Genomic DNA, 26,643 nt, shown 5'->3' with positions numbered 1-26,643 from the left:
TCTGGGCTTTCGGCTCTTGGCTCTTGGAATCCATTTGGCTCTTCAGATTTTGAGGGATGGCGTCCCTCGGCGAGCATACAATCCGGGGAAAGAGAAGGAAGAAAGGATTGGGGAAGAAAGGAAGCGGCCTGGGACCTATAAGTTAGGTACCACCCCGGCATTTGCCTGGTGTGAATGAGGAAAACCCAGAAAAACCTCATTCAGAGTGAATGGCCTGGAAAAGCGTTGTACACTTTTACGACCGAATGCCCTCCACCGTGAATCGAACCCGAGACCGCTCGCATCGAAGGCGAGAGCGTTAGCGACTAGGCTACGCGGGGCCACAAAAGGACAGATGAGTTATACAATATTGTCAGGTTAATAATTAAATACTTATTTGTGAAATATGAACTAAATCGCCCCAATCGTTTTCAAGAAAATCATCCGAAAAACAATCATCCCCAATAATAAACAATTAATCGCAGATCTTTTCAGCACCAATGAATTATACTATATTGTGAGGTTATTAATGGAATATGTATTTACGAAAAATGAACAAAATCACATGAGTCGTTTTTGAAAAAATCGTTCCAAAAAAAACACATAAGAATGAACTATCCCTTCTCGATTTTCCCAGGGAAATGGCTTCACATAATGAAGTTGTTTTTGGAAAATTGATCTATGAAATATTTTTAATCGTTAGAGCCGTTTTTGACAAAATCGTAATTCTTTATTTTTACCCTTAAGTAAATTTCCCTTAATTTTAAGAGTACGGATAATATTCGAACAACCCCCTTCATTGGATGATTACAAAAACGATAAGTTTATATTTTTGTTGTTGAGATACGTTGAACGGCATGACCTCTAGGTGAGTGTACATCACGACCAAGGGCGCCGATTTCTCTGTAAATTGGGGGGGGGCATTCAGATGCAGAAGGTATATATATGAAGATTTTAAGACAAATTATGCCAAATATTGTACACTCATAAATACAATAGGAGGGCCCACACGAGCTTTGGGGGGCCTGGGTCCCCTCGGCCCCCTTGATCACGAAGAACAGGCGGATAAATGTCGAAAACTTACTTTTCCAATATTTATGTGCTTTGAATCGTGTAAATCAGTTGATATCTCGACGTCAATCTTTTTCAGGATCTACATTCTTTCTTCTCTCCTTTCGATGGTCGAAACTAAAACGTTTCAATTTCTTGATTTTCGCAGACCTTGCCCGTAATTATGCCTATAAGGTAAATTATTCCATCTCTCCTTTTACCAATCCAAGGTGAAACATGTGTCTCTCTCTTTCAACTTCTCTCGTAACAAAGACGTTGCTTTCTCGCCTAGCGGAATTTCATTAGTTCCTTTCTTGTTTAATTTTGAATAAAATCGTATAAAGGTAACCAAGAAAGTTCTGTCGCTTTTTATGGAGGTCTGTGTTCCATTGGTCTTCATACCGTGAGTTGAATGCGAATGAAGATAAGGCAAAAGTCAGTTGTTGATGGGGGGGTATATCCAACATACTACTTGGTTGTGGCAGTTCAGGCACACCGTGAACATAGGCTCTCCACACAGCGTCATAAGGGCGTGTATAAGTACGAGTTCAAACTCGGGTCAAAAACCGCTGCAGCGGGGCGGAAGATAAGCCAGTCTTTTGGTAAGGGTGTCGTGACTATGCGGACAGTGTAGCGGTGGTTTAACGAGTTTAAGAAATATATATACAGGGCCGGATTTAGGGGGGTGCAGAGGTACAAGTGCACCCCCCCCTCCTTCATTGTAAATATACACTACCTAAAGTGAGAAACTAGCAGTGAGTTTTGCAAAATCAATAGTTTAAGTCAATTTTCTGAAGGTCGAAATAAAAGAATTGATCGAGAGCAGACACTTAGCATTTCCAAAGGAATTCCTCATTCACGTCACAGATGCACAAAGGCATTTAAAAAACTCAAATTTAATTAAAATGAACTGGTAGTTATTGGTGCACCCCCCTCAGAGAATCCTGGACCCGGCCCTAAATACAGTATGGCGCTAAATTCGTTGTACAAAAGCAGAGGAGTGATTCCTGAGAGTAAAACAAACAAAAAAGTTCCTGTAAACATAGGCCGAAAACACCATCGTTTACGTGTTATAGGCTACCGAAAACATGAAAAAATGAATTCTAAAGGTCCATAGCTCCAAAACTATGGGACCTACTGTACTCGAGTCAAGACTTCACTTAGGAACTAGTAGGAGACGGTTTCCCATTTTTACATATTGTTGTAGCTCTGATAATAACAGTTACCCTGTGTCAGGGGACTTTTGAGACACCCTGTATATATATGAGAAACATGTACATATGTTGTCTATTGTGACGAAAATTTACTTTATCCTTTTTAAACAAATTAATATCAGAATGAGACTTTTCGACGGGTTGGCATAACTGTCTTTTCTTTCACACACATACAAACACACACAAAAAAAGTTCTACGTTCTGTACAAACGTTTCCCTTTACATGTAGAAACTGGATTTTTTTCATGGCACGTCAGCAAGATTTTTGATCCACATAAAGTAAGAATAGAACACTGACGTCTGTATTTGCCATCAGTCAAACGTCAAATTAAGGGGAGAATCTATCGTGAAAGATTGAGTGGACGCCGTAATCACATTCGTTACATTGTCTAGCGTCAACAGACAGTAACTCTGAATAAAAACCTCCCATTCTACAGAAAGGAAAAAGAAAAAAAGAGAAAATGAAGTTGTTTGATTAGTATTTGGTGTCTCTTTTCATTACCGAGACTATATGAGACATTGACCTACAGCATAATGTTGGCTGACATAGAGCTTCCTCATGGTAATGTTGATAATATACTCGTATTCCGTACGGGAGACCCAGGTTTGATTACGGGTGACAGCTCATGTGGTTCAGATTCCATTTTAAACTGTAGGTCTATATCTCATATAGATTCGGTGGTGAAAGAGACACTAAACTCCAATACAACTAACCAAGCTCAAGGTGCGATTCGTACCACTTGAGCTCCCACCGGCGATCGAAACCGAATCTCTGCAACGAAGAGAACTACGCTAACCGCATAGCCAACAGAGAGAGAGCTAAAAAGAAAAGACAAGACCTGACTTGTCTTCACTTTACTTTATTTTACTTTACTTTGCTTAGCTTTACATTACTTTACTTTACTTGACTTTACTTGATTTGAGTTTCCTTTCCTTTACTTACTTGACTTTACTTGATTTGACTTTCCTTCCCTTTCCTTTCCTTGACTTGTCTTTCCTTTCCTTTCCTTTTCTTTCCTTTCCTTTCCTTTCCTTTCCTTGACTTACTTTACTTTATTTACTTCATTTTACTTTACGTGATTTGAATTGACTTCCTTTTCTTTTCTTTCCTTTCCTTTCCTTTCCTTTCCTTTCCTTTACTTGATTTAACTTTACTTGGCTTTACTTTACTTTACTTAACTTGATTTGACTTTCTTCTGCTCTGCTCTCCTCTCCTCTCCTTTCCTTTCCTTTCCTTTTCTTTCCTTTCCTTTCCTTTCCTTTCCTTTCCTTTCCTTTACTTTACTTTACTTTACTTTACTTTACTTTACTTTACTTTACTTAACTTGATTTGATTTCCTCTCGTCTCCTCACCTCTCCTCTCCTCTCCTCTCCTCTCCTTTCCTTTCCTTTCCTTTACTTTACTTTACTTTAGTTGTCGTTCCTTTTCTTTACTTTAATTTATTTGACTTCACTTTATGTTACTTTACTTTAGTTGTCTTTTCTTTTCTTTTCTTTACTTTAATTTATTTGACTTCACTTTATGTTACTTCACTTTACTTTACTTTAGTGTCCCTTTCAGCATCGATGCTATATAATACGATCCGAATCATTTGAGCTCCCAGAAGGAATCGAAGTTAGGTCCCCAACGCAAGTGTTATTCAACCTTTTATTCTCGCGTACCCCTAGAGACAGTTCACCATCCGATTGTGTACCCCTGAAGCTGTTTAAAAGTAATTAAATAGAAATGAAGTTATTAAACTTAATACACATGGTCTGTTGATTAAAAAGGGGGACAAATAGAGACCCAACAAAAGGATAATCAGTGTGCCAATCAAAAGTCTATTTACAGGAGGATAAAGTACACATCCGAAAAAATTAACATGGTAAATTTAAAAATTTTCTTCAACTATGATCATTCAATAAATATTGGAAATAATCTTGTTTTAGGATCACATAACCCCAGAAACACCTTCGTGTACCCTTAGGGTTACGCAGGAGGCGCGGTGATTCAGTGGTAGAGCATTCACCTCCAGTGCTTGGGGTCCCTGGTTTGATCCCAGCTTGCGGCGTGTGAACTTTGTGGTGGACAAACACTGTGCTCGTGGGTTTTCTCGGAGTTCTCCCGTTTCCACCCACATTTCTTCATTCCACCATTTCACTGATCTCTCATCATCACCGTCTCCTTTAGCCTGACCGGCATACCGTGGGACGTAAAACTTAAAGATTTCATTTCATTTCCTTAGGGGTACACGTACCCCCGGTTGAATAGCACTGCCCTACGCCAAAGGCGCGTACACTAACCGCTTAGCCACAGAGAGAAAAGTGATAACCTTGAAAAATAAACTAGGTAGTATTTTAAGACAAGAATTTGCCCTTTATTTTCGCCAAAACACTAATTTTAATGCATTTAACTATAACCACCTACCAGAAACTTAATTAAAGCACTGTGGCTTCGTTAATACCACTTTACCGAGCGAAGTAGCTCCAGCGGTAGAGCGTTGGCTTCGCATTTGAGACGTCGTGGTTTCGATTCCCGCTACCGACCATCCTGACTGAGGTTTTCCAGGGTTTTCCTCAGTCTACCAGGCAAATACCGGGATGGTACCTACTAATGAGGCCCTTGCCGATACCTTCCCAAATCCTTTCCAATGTTGTTGTTGTTAGATATCCAGTATAAAATGGCCCCTGAGTTGTACCTGGTGATTGTTAAATAAATAAATAAATAATAAGGCGTCTACTAACTAACCGGATAATCCGTATTTGATCCGGCGGGACTTATCCTCTCCTTCTATCGTCCAATTGCAACCATGAGTTTTTTTTTCATTAGGTTCAGAATTTCGCAAAATCTCATTTTATCCACCGAAATCTGATGATCAGTAGTTATGTTTACTGTTTTGTAGATAAATATACATTAAGATTACAAACAGTAATATTTCTTGATTTCTCCTTTTCATAGTCTGTCTTGGATGTTGCCCCCTGCTCTTCGTCTTCTTATAACCCACAATGTTATGATTGTTCTTTCTATCGTCTTAACTCTCCACTAATAGCTATGGGGCTTTCTAGCATTGGTTCTGACACGGGAGGGTCCCACAAGTTGTCGTTAAAATCTGATTGCCACATAGCACATCTGATAGAGCATCATGAGAAATGAAAATTGGCAAAACTTAAGGTGCTATGGACCAGAAGGATAGCAGCTAGGGGGCTTCAAAATTTGAATATCCAAAGAATTATATCATGGAATTATGTACGTTTAAAGTATATATCTTGAAAACCGTTGAAGCAATCAAAACAAAAGTTGCTCAACATAATGATAACAAAATGCCCTATCGAAAACCATAAACAGTGTTGCCATAGGTTAAGCAGCGTTGCCAACTCAGCATAAAATATTTTGTTATAAATAGCACCATATACAAGTGTGCACAGATTTAAAATGCAATATTATCGCTAAACATAACAGTGACGTGTAGTGGTACAGTGTTGCATGCTATTGGAGCTACATGTGCTGAAAATGTAACAATGGAGAAGTCTGATATGTGGGAACAAAGGGTAACATCCACTACAGCACATTGTTACATTTCTACATGTCGATCCCAGCCTCCACCAAGTGAACTTTGTGGTGGACAAACACCGTGTGCTTGGGTTTTCTCGGGGTTCTCCCGTTTCCTCCCACTTTCTTCATTCCACCATTTCATTCATTACTCATTATCACCGTCTCCTTTAGCCTAACCGGCATAACAGTGGGACATAAAACTCAAAGATTTCATTTCATTTCATTTCTACATGTCACAAGAGAATCATTCCTTTGGGTTGGTATTCGTGCCTTTGGAACGGGAAACCCTCTTTTGATTTCCGGTAGAAGGCTATGTATTTCAGATATCATGTTAAAACTGTACGTCCAAGTCTCATATAGATTAGATTCCTGAAAAAGGGAGATTAGATTCCAAATCGACTTCGGCCCAGAAATACCAGGTTCGATTTCTAATGCGAGAGCGTTGAACGCATTTTACCGTGTTTCAGATTCTACCTTAAACGGTAGGTCAGTCATTTTTAAACAGTGTACCCGGAGAAAGTAAGAAAAAGACACCTAAGTACAGAAAAGTTCGTTTCTTACGTCTTTCAAAAGAGTAACAGGTGCGTAGGATTTCTGGTTCGATTCTCCGACCAAGTAAGTTTGTGGTGGACAGCATCGTGTCTTGGATTTTTTTCAGGGTCCTCCCGTTTCCTCCCACTGTCTCATTCCACCAATTATTCGATCATCATTAACTTGCTTTAGTCATCGTCTCACTTAGCCTAAAGGGCATAATCGTGGTACGTTAAACTAAGAATTTCGTTTCATTTTTTTTCAAAAGAGTAGCAACAACTATTACCCGTTATTTTATAGTTACGCATATACAGATTAGAGATGGCCAGAACCGGTTTCTGGTGGAACCGGTTTTCGGGTCTGAACGAATCCGGTTCTAGAAGATCCGGTTCCGAAACAGGTTTTTCGGATCCAGGTCTGGAACCGGTTCTTCGGATCCAGGTCTGGAACCGGTTCTGAACACCATATATCCAAGAACCGGTTGCTCTCGGAACCGGTTCCGCTGGAACCGAAACTTTGTGACCATCCCTACGCTAAACCCGAGCTGCTGGCAGTCTGTGAACAGTGTGCTAGATGAAATGGTGGAAGCGACAGGCAGGCACTCAGGCGGCGGCCGCTTGTCTCATTTGGCTAAATAAACTGGGTAACTGGTAAACTCATTGGCTAAACAGGAAAACTGGCCAACTCATTTGGCTATACACCCACTGGTGGACCATTTTTTTCTGGGGGCACAAGCGGGTCTGGGCGGGGAGGGCACAAGCGCATGGTCCTTTTTGCAGTGTTTTGAAGGTGAACTTTGTGCCTTCTTTACGGCTCTTTGGGGGCTTTCGGATCCAGGTCTGGAACCGGTTCCTAAAATCCGGTTCTGAACCGGGTTGTCAGATCAAGATCTGGAACCGGTTCCTAAGATCCGGTTCTGGAACCGGGTTTTCGGATCCAGGTCCAGAACCGGTTCTAAAAACCGGATCTCCGAGAAGGAACCGGTTCCGCCGGAACAGGAACTTTGTGGCCATCCCTAATACAGACCCGTGGGTAACGTTTCATTATGATAAGAAATACAAAGTAATGTATTGTGTTTCCCAAGAAATGAGAAATGTCTCGTCTCGTCTGAAAAATGACACAAGCATCAAGATTAGAAGTGCGTCTTCTTTAAATTCAAGATGATACGTGAAACATGACAATTCTCGTCTCGTTTTCGAGGAAAGAATGGAGATGAACATACTATTTTACTTTAAACCTTCCTTTACGGAAGAAGCGAAATGCATTAATATTATACCGTAATTTAGTACTTACATCTTTCATAAGAATTATAATTATAAACTTAAGTTAGTGAGAAATATGACCAGACCTTATTATCTTTGAAACTATTACAAATGAAAGCTAATAGGTAATAGGTTAAGCAAAATGTACTCTTATGATATAAATTCAGAAATAACGATGCATTAAGTAAAATATTCGTTAAAATGAAAACATTATTTGGAATTGTAGAAATCACAGATATGGACATTAATGTTTTGCTCCCAAAGATATTCTTTATTAGTCCAATGTTCAAATGCGATTAATAGACTGAACAAAATTGGCTAACTGCTAATGGACGCTACTAGGTTAAATAAATTTGTAAAACACTCTGTGAGCCACACAGAGAAAACAATTGCAGCCTACTATGATGAAGGATATCTAAAATAGGGTTACAGACTATAGAATAATGAAGTAGGCTATTAATGGCCTAAAATAATAAATGTAGCAAATTATTCTAATTAATAACGCTAATAACGCTTATTACCAAAACATGATCTGTTTCCCAAACCAATTTCATTACTTACTTTTCAATAAAAAAAAGCTATATAAAATTTTTTGATAATTTATTTCACACCATTGAGCAATCCCAAACACTTTGGGGTAATGACAAACATTCTGTCTGTCATTTCTCCAAGAGACGCCATTTTATTGTTAAAGTTAAAACTAATTGTTGACTGCCTACAGGCTAGTAAGATTACAAAGGACTAATGCTCAAATATACGGGAATATATAGCCTTATCTATAACCATATTGATAAGATAAGAGCCAACTTACCTTGCCCAGATTGTTGAATCAACGTCATCTTCCTGGCAATAGACTCTGCTGACTGTCACCAAATTTATGCTACATTTTTTAGGTCTCTCCCCTAGCATACAATAAAGTCGTCTGTTTTCTAACAATCTTCCTTGGATATAAATTTGGGTATTCGGCATTACCCCAGTGTTCGCGAATACCGCGGTTTCCCCTGAAGTGATTGTACGGCCACAATGAAGAGCATTTATTAACATTTAAAGGTGCACAATATCCTTTTGACGCATAACGATTCTAATTATTCTAGACGAAATTAAGAAAACAAACCAGGGCATAAATTTTGAAAATAAATTTACAAAACGAGGCGAGATTAGGAAAGGTTTTCGAGAATGAAGACGAAACTAGAAAAACTCTAGAAACGACACGAAACTAGAAAACTGTAGAAACGACACGAGAGTAGGAAACTCTAGAAACGACACGAGAGTAGGAAACTCTAGAAACGGCACGAGAGTAGAAAACTCTACAAACGACATGAGAATAGAAAAGCTCTAGAAACGACACGAAAGTAGAAATTTGTAGAAACGACACGAAAGTAGAAAACTCTAGAAACGAGACGAGAGTAGAAAAACTCTAGAAACGACATGAGAATAGAAAAGCTCTAGAAACGACACGAGAATAGAAGAACTCTAGAAACGACACCAAAGTAGAAATCTGTAGAAACGACACTAGAGTAGAAAACTAGAAACGATACGAGAGTGGAAAAACTCTAGAAATGAAACAAATGTAGAAAAACTCTAGAAACGACACGAGACTAGAAAATACTCTAGAAACAACATGAAAAGAACTCTAGAAACGACACGATAATAGAAAAACTCTAGAAATGACACAAGACTAGATTAGAAAAACTAATTTATCATCTCGTCTCATGTCATAGGGACCTAAGGATTGACGTTCATCGCTCAACAGTTAGAATGAGATTCAAGTTGAATGCAATTGAGAGAAAATATCTCTGATAGAGACCGTGTAAATACTTTGTTACCCTCATTCATACGAAGCACGGCAAAGTTCGAAAGGTCAAAGCTTATTTTAGTTTTCCGACATGGAAGTTTTAATAGCCTCCAAAATAGTTCGCAAATACTGGGGAAATCGCGTTACTGTCTCTTAAAAATGAAAGAGTACAACGTGTAATTACTATTTTTGGCACAACACACAGAGAAGAGTGAAATAGAGAGAAAGAGAAAATGAACCACTTGAAATTTTAATGCAAAGTTCTTTCGCTTTGGATGTCTCAAAAGGTTTGCCTACGTTGGACATAATGAAATATTTACTCAACTTGTTTCACAATGTAAACTACATAGAAACGAGCGACGTTGATCCAGGCCAGCTCGTTTCTTCTAATTTGATGAGAAAACTATGTCCCAAAGTTTCATAATACTTTAAAAGGATGAGAGAAATTGTTTGAAACTATTGACACCGCAGCGAAAAATTACACACTAAACTAACAGTGGGCTTTCCTGCAGGTACGTTAACGTGTGTGATACGAACTATCATGATGACCAAATGTACTCTGAGCTCTTGGTTAGCGGAGTGGTTACCGTTTGTGTCTTTGGTATTGGTGATTCTGAGTTCGATTCGGAGGCACAGGGTTTTTAGAGATTCAGTTTCTTGAATCATGAAAGTTAGTAAGATACCTGAGTTAGGTCTGGGACCTCATCCATCCTGGGGGGGGGGGGAATGGCACGGTGGCTCAGTGGTAGCTCTCCTCGCTAGTATATTGGCTAGTGCGTGCGGCTTTGGTATACGGAGTTCCGGATTCGATTCCCGGTAGTAGAGCCTTTGAATTTTAACTGTCTCCGAAGTTTCTGTGTTTGTATCCCTGTACTTAAAAATAGAAAAACTTAAATCTTTAAGTTTTACGTACCACGGTTGTGCCGGCTAGGCTAAAGAAGATGATGATGATGAGAAATGAATGAAAATGGTAGAAAGAAGAAAGTGGGAAGAAAACCCCGGGAAACCCCGAGAAAACCCACGCACACTGTATTTGTTCACCACAAAGCTCACTTGGCGCGAGCCGGGATCGAACTAAGGACTCCATGTACCAGAAGTGAACGCTCTACCAATGGGCCACCGTCGCCTTTCTTAAAAATAGAGAAATAATGGAAAATAGTAAAACTGAAGTAAAACTAGTAGTCAGTAGGAATAGTAAAAATAGTCATTAAAAATAGTAGGTCAAATTAAGTTATTGAGGAACGTTCGGTAAATCAGTTAACTTTATTTATTTATTTATTTATTTAACAAATACCAGATACAGCTCAGAGGCCATTTTATACTGGATATCTAACAACAACAATAACAATGGAAAGGATTTGGGAAGGTATCGACCAGGGCCTGTTTAGTAGGTACCATCACGGCATTCGCCTGGTAGGACTGAAAAATCCTGGAAAACTCCAGACGGGATGGTCGGTAGCGGGAATCGAACCCACGACCTCCCGAATGCGAAGCCAACGCTCTACCACTTAAGCTACTTCGCTCGGTTAAAAAACAGCGAACATCTGTTTTACAAACTTACTTTTTAAAAATAAAAAAGTGGTAGAGTGCTTACCTCTGGTATGTAGAGTCTCTGGTTTGATACCGTGACAAGTTAGTGTGTAGTGAACAATATGGTGTCCGTGTATTTTCTCGGGTATTCCCGTTTCCTCGGACATTCTCATTCCACAAATTCTTCCATCGTCATTCACTTCTCTTAGCCTAACAGGCATAAGCGTGGAACGTTAAATTGAATGATTTCCTTTCATTTTACATCATTAATTCAAAATAATATTATTAACATACAAAGGGTGGAACGTACAGATGAAACATATATCAATCAAAAGTTCTCATGGAGTTCTATAAAATGGAAGCGCTTAGAGGATAAAGGTGCTATGTTACATTTTGCGAAACGTTAAATTCTTGCGTTTCATGCACGTGTTGTATGAAAAGTCATGACACATACACTAAGAAAAATCCGTTCTCCGGACAGCGGTATATTGTATATACAAATATACGGTATCTCTTGCTTACTACAGAAATCAGTACGGAGCGTACGTTATCCGTATGCCACATAGGCACTAAACTTAGATGTTACATCATGCCGTTGCAGGATGCCTGACATTTAACAGTTTTCCGTATATCACGTGCATATACTTATGTTACATTCCTCAGCTATATGTTATATACGTCCATTCGTATGTGAAATCCTGACCGCCTATATTGTTTCATACGGAAAGAACGTATAGATGGAACACTTATACGGGAAGTACTATAAAAGGTGCGTTTTCAGTTATACGTCTGCTGTACGTTAAGTCCAAAAACTCAGAAATTACGCATGTAACCTACCTTTTTAAGTACGACACCTACAATTTTTTTCTCGGTGTAGCACATTATTTAGTGAGTCCACGTCCCAGAGAAGAGATTTAGAAACGATGGAGGGTGTATATCAACAGACATAGCTGTGAATGTCAATTTTCTCGGAGTGTACAATTTGTTACATACCACCTTTATCCCCTAACCGCTTCAATTATATGATGTGAGTGTGAAAGCTCATGCAAAGTTTTTGAGAAAATGAAAAAAAAAAAAAGAATTTCTTTGTAAATCTAAAGGTTCATGTTGTACGAGAATCACATTACTAATTAATGTAAAATTGATACTGAGATGTAGCCTCCATAATCTCTTCATTATTAGTTCCCGGTGTGAGCATACGGCAATGTATAGTTTTATTCTAGGTATATACTGTATACGGTACTAGGTGTGATACTTCTAGGGGCGACTTCTCTTTCTCGGTAACGACTAGCCGAATCTGAACGAAATTCGATGAGCAAGTAGCCCACCAAGATAAGTATAAGAGGTTTCTGCCAGTGTGATCAGCCAGCAAAAATATTTCGTACTAACCTATGCAGGAAAAAGAAAGTACTAGATCTGGGGAAATAAATACTAAAATTTTATCTGCTCCCGTTTAACCCCATTTATGACATTTAACGATATTAATATCTTATTAGAAGGTTTCCTCCAGATCCACCTTCCCTTTGGGTGGAGGAGTGACCCCTACATTCTTGGAAGAACCCCCAACTTTAATTTTTTAAAGTCAAAATACGATACAAATCGTGCAAAACCCCTTACACCCTCCCAATTTCGTTTTTACAACCCCAAACTAAAACATCTGGCGGAATCTCTGCTTAATTGTCGTGTTAGAACTCACTGTAAAAACCACTAATGTAACACAAGTATGACAAATATAGAGTATATTGGGAGAAAACAAGAAATATCATAAAATAGGCTTATTGAAAGGAAACGAAATCTTTGAGTTTTACGTCCCACGCTTATGCCAGTTAGGCTAAAGGAGACGGTAATGATGAGTAATGAATGAAATGGTGGAATGAAGAAAGTGGGAGGAAACGGGAGAACCCCGAGAAAACCCACGCACACGGTGTTTGTCCACCACAAAGTTCACTTGGCGGGGGCTGGGATCGAACCCGGGACCCCTAGCACCAGAGGTGAACGAATAGGCTTATTGAGAAAATCGAGTTTTGATTTCTTAATAGTCTCTTGTTTAAACGGAACACCAAATATGTAATATGGTTTATCGTGGTCATTTATTAATTGGAGGAGGTGACCAGACGGCATCTCTGCCCCACTTCCGCTCTTATAAATACCACTGTTGAAAAAAAAAAACAGGCAGAGAAAGGTTACGAGAAACATTGAAATTTTTGTACATTTTCAGATTTTCATGAGATTCATTTTTCTCTCCCAAAGTATTTATGAGAAAAGGAGGAGAAAAGTATGGTACTAGATTTGTTGGTGAACGTACTAGAACACTCAAATATAAAAGGTACTAAATCTAGTACGAAAGTACTAGCGATGGTCACACTGGTTTCTGCTGCTCTCTTCCCGTTGAAACTAAAACACGTGACTAGAGATATTGGCGCTACCTATCTTTATTTTTAACGACCCATAATTATGAACCGAGGTGCTGTCGTGACAGAAGAAAACGGAGAAATCAATGAAGTGGGAGGAAACGAGAGAACCCCGAGAAAAATACATGCACACGGTGTTTGTTCACAGAAAAAAATACTTGATGCGACCTGGGATCGAACTCAGATCCTCAACAAACCAAAGGTCAGCACTCTTTCAGTGATGCATAGCTATTGTATTATTATGTTAGGATATGTTGATTTTCTAAATCAATCATCATATGGTTCGATTTTTAGTTGATCGTGGTGCGCCAGTACCTCCTACTTTAAAAAAAAATGGAGCTGTTAAGGTCAGCCTTATACTGTAAGCCTGCATACAACTAAAAGTCAATTCAATGTTTGAAATACTAAGCGATAGAGGGGAAGACATACTCGGAGGGGAAGTAGGTTTTTCGTATATTGTTGTGTTCGACCCAATTAATAGGGGTAAACACTAGAAAATTTTCAATAAATTTGATTTGACTTGATTTTAAGTTTAACATCCTTTTCAGCAGCGAGGCAATGTGAGACTTGAAACGACAACTTAACGCGGGTTCCGAACCACATGAGCTCCGACCGCGAACCGAGCCGGGGATCCTCCCACGCCAAAGACACATACACTGCTTAGCCACGACGGAGCTCAAAATTTGAACAAACATTGTTTCTTTGGAGATCTGAACTTGGAACCTTCCCGATAAGCGCTAATAAATTGTTTATTTGATAAGTAATTTAATTTCTAATATACCGGTAGTCCTATGTTTTATGTGCTGCCCATGTGGATGGTTGCACAGCCAAATAATATAAGTAGGCTATGAATTTAAGAGACCATATTTACTAGCAACCAGCAGAAAAATATTTGCATAAGGTATAGTGATGCGCACGAGTCGAGATTTAAGCCTGTCTCGAGTCGTCTCGAGAAAATGTTGTCACGACTCGTCTCTCAACTCTAAAGTATATTTCTGTCTCGACTCGATAGTTTCTGTCTCGACTCGACTCGAATTCGAGACGAAATGTCTCTAAATTCGAGTCGAGACAAAATATAAGAGTTAAAATATGAGTGCATATCAGCCAGAACATTATGACTACCTACCTAATTGTCAGTATGTCCACCTTTGGCACGGAATACAATGACGACGCGTCTTGGCCTGGATGCAATGATCCTTGGTAGGTCGCTGGAGAGAGTTGGCACCACATGTGCACACACAGGTCACCTAATTCTTGTAAATTTCGGAGAGGGAGCCAATACGCTCTGCGTCACGTTCAATCACATCCCAGATGTGTTCGATTGGGTTCAGATCCGACAAGTTAGATGTCCAGCACATCACTTGAAACTTGCGCCTGTGTTCCTCGAACCACTAAATCATACTCCTGGTTTTGTGGCATGATGCATTATCTTGTCAAAAAATGCCAAATATCACAACATTAATTATTAGTTATAATTAACTGAATTGAGCTCAATATTAAATCATGATCAAAAAGATTAACTATTAAGTTCATGCGTTTTGTACCTTTCTAAAGTAAAAAATGCTGGAATTGGTTTTAACGCTGTTTCTGAGTGAATGTTTTGTTCAAAATAATATTAAAAATTAATATATAAAAGATTTTGGAGACGTTCGAGTCGAGTCGAGATTCTTACGAGCAGTCTCGACTCAACTCGAAAATTCGAGTCGAGAAATACGATTGTGTCGACTCGTCTCGAATTTTACAGTGTGTCTCGACTCGAATTCGAGTCGATTTGAGACATGTCTCGACTCGTGCTCATGTTTAATAAGGTAGCAGTAGGAATACAGAACGGAAGGTTTCCTGGTATCGTGATGAATATAGTTGTTCTCAACAAAAACAAATGTTGGTTCCTGAAACGTCGAGCAACATAGAATTCATTTTATTTTTAGGCCGAGGACAACTATATGTAGGGACGAAACTTTTTCGCTAATGCGATATGTGTGAAAAACGTTTTTAAAAAAATTGCTTGTATGTTTCAGGGAACCTCAAACTTTTCGTTTCAGAGCCAGAAATCACGTTTATATTATCGCGAATTTTTGCAAAATTTGCCATTACTTGCGATTAATGCGAATGAAAACGAAAAAAGTGGAATTATTGCTAATTATTGCTAATAAAAACTAAAAAGCGCATTTCCAATATTATTTAACTTAAAAATCATTTTATTTTACCAAAAACGTGCACGACGCTAAATTAAGTTCTCCGTAAAATCCATAAGCTTGCACGGCATGATATCACTCTGGGATTTGACCTTGTTTAAGGAAGTTGGCATTGTATCATTGTTAAACAGTTTTAAAAGTTAACCACAGGTCTTTTGCTGTCAGGTCGTTACGTTCAATATAGTTGCCAGTCTCGAGTGTTCATGCCGAGAGATCCTTTTTCAAGTAAAATATGCAGTGGCGTATTTACGATTTTGTTTTGGAGGGAAGAGCTTTACTAATTTCATTCCTGGAAATGTGAAAATTCTGCAAGATATTTCATTTACTTTAAAATGGTTTATTTAATAAACATGAAATTTCGCCGGGAAGCCCCCTTAAATACGCCACTGATGACAGATTGTTACTGACAGCAGAACAAATTTAAGAGAAGAATTGGTAATGTCTTGCTCAGGGCCGTGCAGTGGAAAATCAGCGCCCGGGGCGAGAGTATACGACGGCGCCCCCATACATATATTCCAAGCAATTTTTCCTATCTTTTTCCTTTTTCTCCCGAATTTTTCGCCCCTCACTTCGGCGCCCGGGGCCGTCACCCCGCTCGTTTCTTTCCTCCTACAGCACGGCCCTGGTCTTGCTGCATGTTATTCTTTAACTAAGGATGAGGTTAGAGAAAGTGTTTAAATTGTTGTATTAATTTCTAAATTTTAGTGAATACATTAGCTAAAATGTGTACCTAATCAAGGTTTATCCTCATTTTTGTATAAGATATAAACCTTACTAACAAAAATATATTGTTTACAAGTTCCATAATTTAAAAAAATATATATCTGTGCTACATTTTAAAAATAAATGCGACATAAATGCGAAAATGGTGATAATTAATGCTACAAAATATCAAAATTGTTGCAAAAAAAAAAAAGTTTCGTCTCTGACTATACGTATTCAGGAGGAATATAGTTTCACTTTTACTGAGACATTTGAATGATTTGCTAAAGAAAATTGACCTGGAATGAAAGGGAATCAGTGAATAGAAATAACAGAGGATATAATTGAAGAAAAAAAAAGTTTGACAGATGTGTCATCCTCCTTCGTCTTTATTCAATTTCTAGAAGAAAAAATAAGAGGGTGCCAGGTTCGTATCCACGGGGGATCTAGGAGGAGAAGCCGCCCCCCTAAATTTTTGCTGGCCTGCCTAAAATTTTCTCGGCAGGCTTGCAAATGAACTATAATACGGTGATGAACTATGATATGGTTGGATCGGGCCCCCCTAACTTTTCTCGCTCCCCCCTCCTACATTTTAGGGCTGGCTACCGGCATGGAAGGTACGTAGTGAGAACGGAATTTTCATGGAAATAAAGGTTAAGGGTATTTGTTTTGTTGATGATATGGCTTTTACAGAGGAATCTAAAATAAACATTAACAAAGTGCTAGGAAGCTTAGGGAAAAGTTCGAAGCAATATGAGATGAAAGCAAATGTTAAGAAAACTAAAGCAAGAGGGAAAGGAAAGAAAGAAACTACATCTGAATTGGAAGGAACAAAAGAAAAGACTTGAAACATTTTTGCCTATCATAATCGAAGCTGCATTGCCGCAGAAACAAGCTTCATTTAATCCAGGTCAAGCCATGACATACTGCGTTATTACCACCCGTCTAAGTTCCTGTTCTATATTAGGGTTCCTACTGATCTGGAGAAACTCATTTCCCTGACTTCTCCCTGACCTTTGCCAGGAAATTCCCTGACTTTCATGACAGGTGTCGGATGACGTTGTCATATAAATAAGGAATAAATAACGGTGAATATTTATATATGAGAACATTTATTCTACAGAGATCAATAATACTCAATTGTTCATACGTACATTCCACTTACGATCCATAAAAATTTGAGTAACGTCTCATACTGTGATCATTAATGCTTGGCTAAGCTGAAATTGGTGTACTATTAATGTTAGAAAAAATATATTTAAAAAAAAATTCCCTAACTTTCCCTGATTTCCAAGCTTTTTCCATGACTTTCCCTGATTTCCAGGCTTTTTCCCTGACTTTCCCTGTCCTGCACCATTTTCCCTGAGTTTTCCCTGACTTTTCTGACCACCAGGAACCCTGTCCTTCACCCCCTATAAAAGTTGTCTAAATGGAGTAAAACATGCAAAACTTTCTCTCCTTGATACTCTGAGAAATAAGTTTTTTTCCCATTCAAATTTGGCGGGAGCAGTGGAACATATACCCCCATAATATGTTCAGGTTCGCTTCTTGGGTATAGCCTAGAAGAAGTATGAGGATATTTGAACAAAACTTACGGATCAATACTTCTTTGGCTTAAGACTAGAAACCAAAAGATTTTTTTTTATTATTTACAGATAAAAGAGGGGATAGCGAAATATGCAACCTGTGCTCCCAGCAAATATGTATGATGTTTTTTGTTAATTACTCTATTTCTCAAGGCATCAGAGAGATTATATTTTGCAAGTCTTGTCTCACTGGGATAAATTTTAGGAGTCCGCGGTGGCTCGGTAGTAGAGCGTTGATATCTAATGTATGAGGTCCTTTGTTTGATCCCAACTCGCGCTAAGTGAGCTTTGTACTGGACAAACACCGTGAATGTAGATTTTCTCGGGGTTCTTCCGTTTCCTCCCACTTTCCACCATTCGTTCCATTCGTTTCATTTCTTATTATTATCCCTTTAGCCTAACCGTGGAACTTAAAGATCTCATTTTATTTTTCAGACAGATTTTAAAGGAATATGGCCCTCTTGCCCCCCCTTGTATGTGTAAATAGAAGATTTATTTTTCTGGTTTTTAAACGTAGATTGAAAAGCTATAGGTTCTGTAAGTTTTTTTTCGAATTCTCCAACTCCTTTTAGGCTAGACCCAAGAGCCGAACCCTATGACACTTGAAAATGTGTACTTGATTGCTGAATAACGTGTTCCTGAAGATAAACCTTGTTGTCGATCCATCATTTTACTGTTATAATTTTTTCAGTATCCACGCACGAATACAAATCAATCTATATATTAAAAAAGGATAAAAGAAACTTCACCCGTTTTATCACTCTGAACAATCAACTATATATATTGTTTACAGAACCAGATAATATCGCCATGAAACTCATAAAGAGTTCTTGTTATTATGTGCCTTCGACGTGAGTCAATCAATTTTAACGCAATAGAACTTCTCGTATATGAGCGCGCGAAGATGATTTCACCTACACACGATTGATAGGTGCAGACGATAGAAAGCAGAATTTCGGGAAACAACAGCAGCCAATCAGAGAACGTAAAACCTAGGACGCAATCTAAAATTTCGCGTATTACACAGCGTTGCACGCCGGGAGCTACCGAGTTCAGCTCATTGGTGTTCTCCTTATCATGACACCTGCAAGACGACTGTTGTTTGGCCAATGAGATCAATAAACATTATTAAGTTCTGTTTAACTAAATATGTCCAAAGATAAGATGTATTTATTAGTCTCTAGATCAAATCAAGATAAACAAAATAACTTACTTAAGGCTAAATTTCTTTTCGAGAAAATTGAAAAGAGCGAACTGTTGTGGCGCTAAAACTTAATAAGTATCGAAAAGAGCGAACTTTTGTAACACTAAATATTAAGTAGCATCACAAACATCGAAGTTTTGTGGTGCTAAAAATTTAGTAACGAAAACAACGAACTTTTGTTTGACTAAAAATTAAGTAGTATCAAAAACAGCACACTTCTGTGACGCTAAAAATTAAGTAGTGTCGAAAAGAGCGAACTTTTGTGACGCTAAATATTAAGTATATCGAAAAGAGCGAACTTTTGTGGCGCTATAAATTAAGTAATATCGAAAAGAGCGAACTTTTGTGGCGCTATAAATTAAGTAATATCGAAAAGATCGAACTTTTGTGGCGCTATAAATTATGTAGTATTATTATAATTGTGATTGTAGTATTATTGTAATTGTGATTTTTTTTTTTTTTTTACTTTTCTTCCCTGCTAAGTCAAATATTTTATTTTTTAAAAAAATGCAGAAACACGTTTTCAACCATTTTAAATGAAATGTTCAAATATCAAATTTTATGTCTCTTTAAGAGATTCCGATATATAGACGTCTTATTATAATAATTGAAATCACGCTCCTTTTTTTCCTGCGTACCCCATATTTTTTTTTCCTTTTAGGTAAAATAACAAAGAAACACACACAAACAACACTGAAAGTCATGTATCTTATTATTTTATATGAGAAGTCCATATTTCCAAATTGCATGTCTCTAACCTTCAGAAATTCGGAAATATTAATATTTTAATATGATAGTTCTATCCATGTTTCCTGATTTCCTGCAGAATTTTCTTTTAAAATTCTTCCTTAGTGGTACCTTAAGTCACAAATACTACTCCCTAACAAATTTCAAGTTTCTAACTTAAGCAGTTTCGCCTGGATGTTCCTTAGTCACTCACTCACTCACTCACTTAGAGCTTGTTTTATGTAGAAATACTGACTGAAATGGCCGTTCTTCGCACGGTGAGAATAAGTGTATGGTAAATCTTTAAACCCCGTTACCCTTACGGTATACACATTTCAATGAAAGTGTGATTATTAAAACCCATGAGGTACTCTGTTTTTGGTATTAATTTTAAATTCCCCTACAAAGAGAAAGAAAAACTTATGTGGCATACGTAAAAACGTAGGTTACATGCGTAAATCCTGTAGTTTTTCGACTTAACGTGCTACTATAAGTAACATACTGCACCGGACATATGTTTTATAATACTTTCCGTATTAGTGTTCCATCTACACATACTTTCCCTATGAAGAAAACGTATATCGGCAGTAAGGATCTCACATACAGATGGACATTCATAATATAGCTGACGTATGTAACATACATATATGTATGCAATATACGGAAGACTGTTAGATGTCAGACATTCCGCAACGGCATGATGTAACATCTAAACGGGAAAAGGGCAGCAAGTGTGTAGCATATAGATAACATATGCTCGGTACACATGTCCATAGTACACATATGTATTCCGTATATTTGCACAATATATCGCTGTCCGGGTAACGGATTTTCCTAAGTGTACCCCACTGGGATACGCCCGCTAAACAATCTGACATAATAAAAATCTTGAGGCAGGAAGTATATTCCAAGATTCATTTTTAACGAGTACGCCGTTTTACGTTATGTGATCACAAACAACAAACAAAGCCTATTCCAATGTGGTAATATATATATATGTATATATATATATATATATATATATATATATATATATATATATATATATATATATATATATATATATATAGAGAGAGAGAGAGAGAGAGAGAGAGAGAGAGAGAGAGAGAGAGAGAGAAATTGCATCTTCTTCACCTTAAAAGTTGTGATTTTGGAAAATGCCGGATCACGTGTCCGTTCACTTGTAGTGGGGAGTTTATATACAGAAGATTGTGCAGACATTTTCACAGCACACGATACAACACAATGAACACGTAGTAACCGACCGTCCATAGTTAAATCTGAATTGGTGAAAAGTGTTTAACAAGCAACTGTAGAATCGTCGGTTAACAATGTCGTCAGTTTCCAGAGATCTCTTGCTCTTTGCTACATGAAATCATCACCCAGCGACTGTAGTTTCGCTAGTTGTATCGAGGATGTTATAAATATTTTATAACATCCTTGAGTTGTCTGCGCGATGGGTTCTGAAACAAGTGGCAGCGAGCACAAGAAGAAGCGTCTAGCTTCTGCTTTAACCTTCCCACTGCGTTAGGTTGAGTGAGCGTGAGGTCAGACTGGTGATGTGAGTGTTAGGTTGAGTGCGCGTGAGGTCAGGCTGGTGATTTGAGCGTTAGCTTTAGTGAGCGTGAGGTCAGGCTGGTGATGTGAGCGTGAGGTTGAGTGAGGTTAGGTCAAAGTGGTCACCTCTGCCCAGCGACTGCAGTTTCGCTATGAGTTGTATGCGCGATGGGTTCTGAAACTCGTGGCAGCGAGCACAAGAAGAAGTCTAGCTTCTGCTTTAACCTACCTACTGCGTTAGGTTGAGTGAGCGTGAGGTCAGACTGGTGATGTGAGTGTTAGGTTGAGTGAGCGTGAGGTCAGACTGGTGATTTGAGCGTTAGCTTTAGTGAGCGTGAGGTCAGGCTGGTGATGTGAGCGTGAGGTTGAGTGAGGTTAGATCAAAGTGGTCACCTCTGTCCAGCGATTGCAGTTTCGCTATGAGTTGTATGCGCGATGGGTTCTGGAATAAGTGGCAGCGAGCTTCCGCTTTAACCTTCCTACTGCGTTACCCCTACGAAGGTAACCAGTTTCAGGATCGTACCGTGACCGGGGACAAAACATGGGTGATTTCACACCTGGTGACTTCCTCACTTGAAGTGGCTTCTGGCTGAACACTGTTTCAGCTGAGTTGCAGATGTCTGTGACATTTTCATTCCAGTTCTTGGCGGTAGAATTCTTTGTGGTGCCACATACAACAATTACCTAACAAGAATGTTGCATCTGTAACTACACAATAATACAATCGTTTTCTTCATATGACCGTCTTTCATTTTACAGTCCATCGGAATTTGTGTTTCTGCGTACACCTCGTACAATAAATCAGAATATGTTCTACGTAATGATATCACTAAAGAGATAATTGTTGTGTAAGCATATTGCAATGTTTTTCGGTGGAGTTTAATAAAACAGTCCGGGATTTAAGCCTTTCATCTATTTATTTATAAAAAATATATCTCTAAAACAATTTACAAAGTTTCTTTGTAATACAATAAAACGTTCTCAGTGTTTAAAAAAAACCCTAAGCACACAATAGTGGCTTCGGAGATAAAGATATAATCCTCTTCGTTCATTCTAACCTCAGTGGTAGATGAATACAAGGAATCTCCTTAGTCCAATGCGATCTCGGGAGATAGGATTTATCTGTAGATCAATGCAGCCCCAGGAGGAAGGCAGTTTGCAGGATATTTCTTTCGCCCAATGCAGCCTCCACAGATAAGGTTTAGATGGATTTCTCCATAGCCCAATGCGGCCCCCCGAGAGAGGTGTTGGTAGATTAAGATCAGTTGATAATTGGTACTTCTGTCCACTTGTTGTTCTCTTTTATGGGTGTCATCTGAAAGGGGGGGGTATATAAGGAGAGGATCGTCCATCTTCGGTTTCCTTCCGAACCAACTACGTGATTTCCTGGCGTTCTCTTTCCATCGTCTGCTGGAAACAATGTTTGTACACAATAGAACGTGGGTTTAAATAAAGCATGTGTTTGACGTGAGTGTAGGGAACCGGACAATATATATATATATATATATATATATATATATATATATATATATATATATATATATATATATATACTCAATCGATACTCAATCGATATATATACTTTCGATCTACCTTGAAGATTCTCCGAAGAATCCAGAAACGTCCCACAGGAATCCTGTTTCTGAGACAATCAGAGATGACACGGATTTTCACAGGATGTCCAGCGGGCATACACTGACAAAAGTGTGGCGTCAAGCAAATATTCAAGAACTGACGTAACACTTACCAGCAAAGTTCCGGACTCTCTAAATCAGTCATATCCAAGTAGCAGATGTAGAATCATGACGTAGGAGGGAGCATTTTCAATCAGAAGCAGGCAGAGAGAATAGGTTGACCAAAGAACGAGGTAGATCGAATGGATCAAAACAGGTGTTTGTAGTGCATGATTTTTTATGAATACATGAGTAATGCACTTGCAAAAGCATTGACTACTCCTTATTTGCCTTTCGTCACTGTTTTGTATCTTCTCCTTGTTCTCTCCAAGGAGCTCACTGAGAGTACAATCAGCAAAACTGTGACGTCACAAAACACCAAGTTGCAAATGACTGCTGTAAAACATCCAGTCAATTGGGGTCGCGGTAGCTCACTGGTAGAGCACTCATCTCATGCGCATGGGGTCTCTCGTTCAATTCCATCTCCCACCAGGTGAGCATTGTTGTGGACAAACATTGTGTGTGGGGGGGTTCTCGAGGTTCTCCTGTTTCCTCCCACTTTCGTCACTCCACAGTGATTATCCATCTAACCATTACCATCTCCCTTTGCCTCGATGCATATACGAGGAACGTTAAACTCAAAAAATATAACCATCTACTCAATTGTAACTTGAACGCAATCACTCCTTATGTAAAATAAACGAATCTCAAAACGAAATAGTTGTAACTTGAATTCCACAACTACAATGCATAAATACTTATTATAATATAAGGACATCTCAATTTGTATGTAATAGTTCACTGTAACCCTAATTCACGATAAGCAATAATAATATTTAATTTATTTATCTGTTTTCGTTGCAGGTCCAAATGATGTTCCTTCACTCAGAAACAGCAACAGGGGACGTTCGCCATCATTCAGACAAAATAGCATATTAAATCAAGAAACAGCTGGCAACATTGACAGCAATGTTTTAGAAACAGGAGATAAACTTGTAGCTCCCAAGAATATAGAAGATAGTAGCTACATTATTGGAATAATCAGTGAAACAAGTTCTCAACAATTGCAATGTGTTACAAATAGTCGCCATTATGATACGAAAGACTTTGTTAGCCATTGTAATAATAATGAAAATCTGGATAGACAAGTGTTAGAAAATGCAAATAGTCAATCTGATCATAGTTGTAAAAATTTACCAGAAATTTGTAATTGTCAAGGGGCTTGTTCTTGTGCCCAAGTGGATACTAAAACAGTAAGCTTTCAAGGTAATATCCAAATCAAAAGATTGTCATCAACACACCCTGGAAATTGCAGTCGGAAACAAATACTGACACGCAGTGTCTCTCTGCCAGTTCGTAACACAATGTTATCTCGGTCGCTGGACATCTATTTCTCTCAGTGCGAGGGAACTCACCCCCAACCACCTGAAAATTCATTTCAGAATACACCCACTGTAGAACCCCTGTTAAGAGTTAAAAAGGAACAGGAGTCAACTTTTGATACCTCAGTTACAAGTCGTAAAAAGTCACTTCAGAACCGGAACTCTTTAGAGGAATCGTTGTTGACCTGCACCATCGCAAGAATTCTGACTGTAAGCCATGAACTCAGAAGAACTAAATCAGTAAACGGTGACTGTTGTATTCATTCAGATTCGCAGACGAAAAACAATGATTCACAAAAGTGATCATATTATAGAGTCAGTTCGTCTTAATACTGGAAATTATCTTGAAAGACAGTTCATACGTTACAATAAGGATGTAAAATACCTGGGTATTTATTTTAGCGGGTAAATATCCGGGTATTTACCCAAAATGGGTGTTTTAGTGGGTATTTTATGTTTCAATTACCAATAAATGGCTTTTATCGTAGTCAATGAAAAATATAATGGTCATTTGCATCACCTGCAACAGGAGCACTAAATAACCACCTAATTAATAATTTTTCTAGTAATTAAAGAATAAATTTTATATTTATTAAGTAACACAGTACAGATTTCCTAGCTACTCACCATTATTTTTCTTTCTATTTACACCTAATTTCCTTCTATTACCCTTAGCGGAAAATTATTGTCCATTCTACCCCGTGAATTCTTATCTTAGTGTGCCCCTGAGGCGTCCAATCAGCTCCACGGTAGAATTTGATAGTGAATCAAACCAACACGAAAATATAAAATTTATGACAGAACATGACGATGACTAAAGAAAATTATACACTAATATTAAATATTCTGTCTCTCACCAGCTCCTCATATTAATGACACGTTATTTAAGTTCTTCCTTAGGTTCGCGTCTGATGAAAACTGCTTTCTCCGTTTTTCTCGATCAGGTGCATCTTCTTTTATCTTCCAATACCTTCTCCAGCTTTTCAAATCACCAATGAACACACTAACTAAACTATTTAAGTTATAGCAGGATCTCTATAACTAAAATGAACAACCAATTTTTTTCTTTTGGTTTACCAAATTTATTAATCGCGGAAAATGAATTACTAATAATTACTTTCCTACGGTGTACATTACCTTAAAAAATTGAATAGTACTGATGACAAACAACTTTTTTAATAATTAAAAAACTAAAATGATATTCCAAACTTTTTATCCAAACAGCTGGTTACTTTCCAACTAAAATGATATCATACTAAAATGATATCCAAACAGCTGGTTACTTTCTTCACGCAAAATAATGTTATTTTTCTTATTTTATCTATAGGCAATGAGATGTCCTGAATTGATAATTATGCATAAAATTGGACCAATAAGTTTCCTATATTTTACTCCTGGTTTACTGAATTAATAAATTAAATCTGTTTAAGAAATTACACTGTAACAACTAAATTGTTAATAAAGTTATATCAAAATAAAGAAACAAGACTTTAGTAAGTAGCCTAATTACCTAGAAAATACTTAGAAACTAAACAAATTTCACATTTACCTAATTTGCCATTCTGTAGAAGTAATTCTATGATTACAAAAGTTGTAGAATAATCAAAGTAACTAAATTTAATAAATTGGTCGATCAAATAATTTACTAAATATGCCGTTGAAGGAAAATTATCCATAAAATAAGGAATAAACAGTTCGTAAAACACTTAAATAACTAATTCCTGATTTTTAGAAGTGTTCAGTAATTGGAGTTTAACACTAACAATAATACTTTGTGAAAGTATTTATTGAAATAGCATTTTAAAATATTAATGCGATAAATAACGTTAAGCTGCATAGTAACTCAGTGAAGGAAATATTTACAGTATACCTTAAATTATTCAATATGGAACAGCAATTAACCTCTACCATCTTTGGAGCACTATAAATAAAACGACAACAAATTTTACCGTCCTACTCAGAATCAACCGTAAAGTCAGAGTCGGAATCATCACATAATTCCTCAGTGTCAACATCACTATCACTCATTTCTTCTGTATCCTCTTCCAATGTCTCTGGTGTTTTGTTCTGTTCCATGCCAACAGCTGGTGACTTCTTCCTTGATGACCCTGGTCCTGAGTGTTGCATCCGTGAAACTTCAGGCAATTTCTTATTGAAAAGCTTCCAGTTATGTGTGTGTTTTCCTGCTCTCTCCTACGATAAACGATTTATTGTTTTAGTATGGCCCAGCTAAATGTAGAGAGACTTCTTTCTGTGGCAGCAGATGTAACCGGAGCACTAAGGATTCGAATGGTGACATCAGCTAATTCAGTGA

The 26,643-nt window shown here is 37.9% G+C and overlaps 1 protein-coding gene across 1 annotated transcript in view; it reads left to right on the top strand.

The window, feature by feature from the left end:
- Culd (CUB and LDLa domain) overlaps positions 1-24,632 on the top strand; it is a 170,098-nt gene extending 145,466 nt beyond the window's left edge. The window contains exon 16 of the mRNA XM_081745400.1: positions 23,812-24,632. Coding sequence (XP_081601526.1) covers positions 23,812-24,632 — 821 coding nt within the window. The remainder of the gene's footprint in view (positions 1-23,811) is intronic.
- Positions 24,633-26,643: the final 2,011 nt, after the last annotated feature.

This window comes from Thermobia domestica, chromosome 18 (genome assembly GCF_964235325.1).
Source record: "Thermobia domestica chromosome 18, izTheDome1.hap1.1, whole genome shotgun sequence".
Classification (NCBI taxonomy): Eukaryota; Metazoa; Arthropoda; class Insecta; order Zygentoma; family Lepismatidae; genus Thermobia; species Thermobia domestica.
This window is presented reverse-complemented; position numbering and strand designations above follow the sequence as displayed.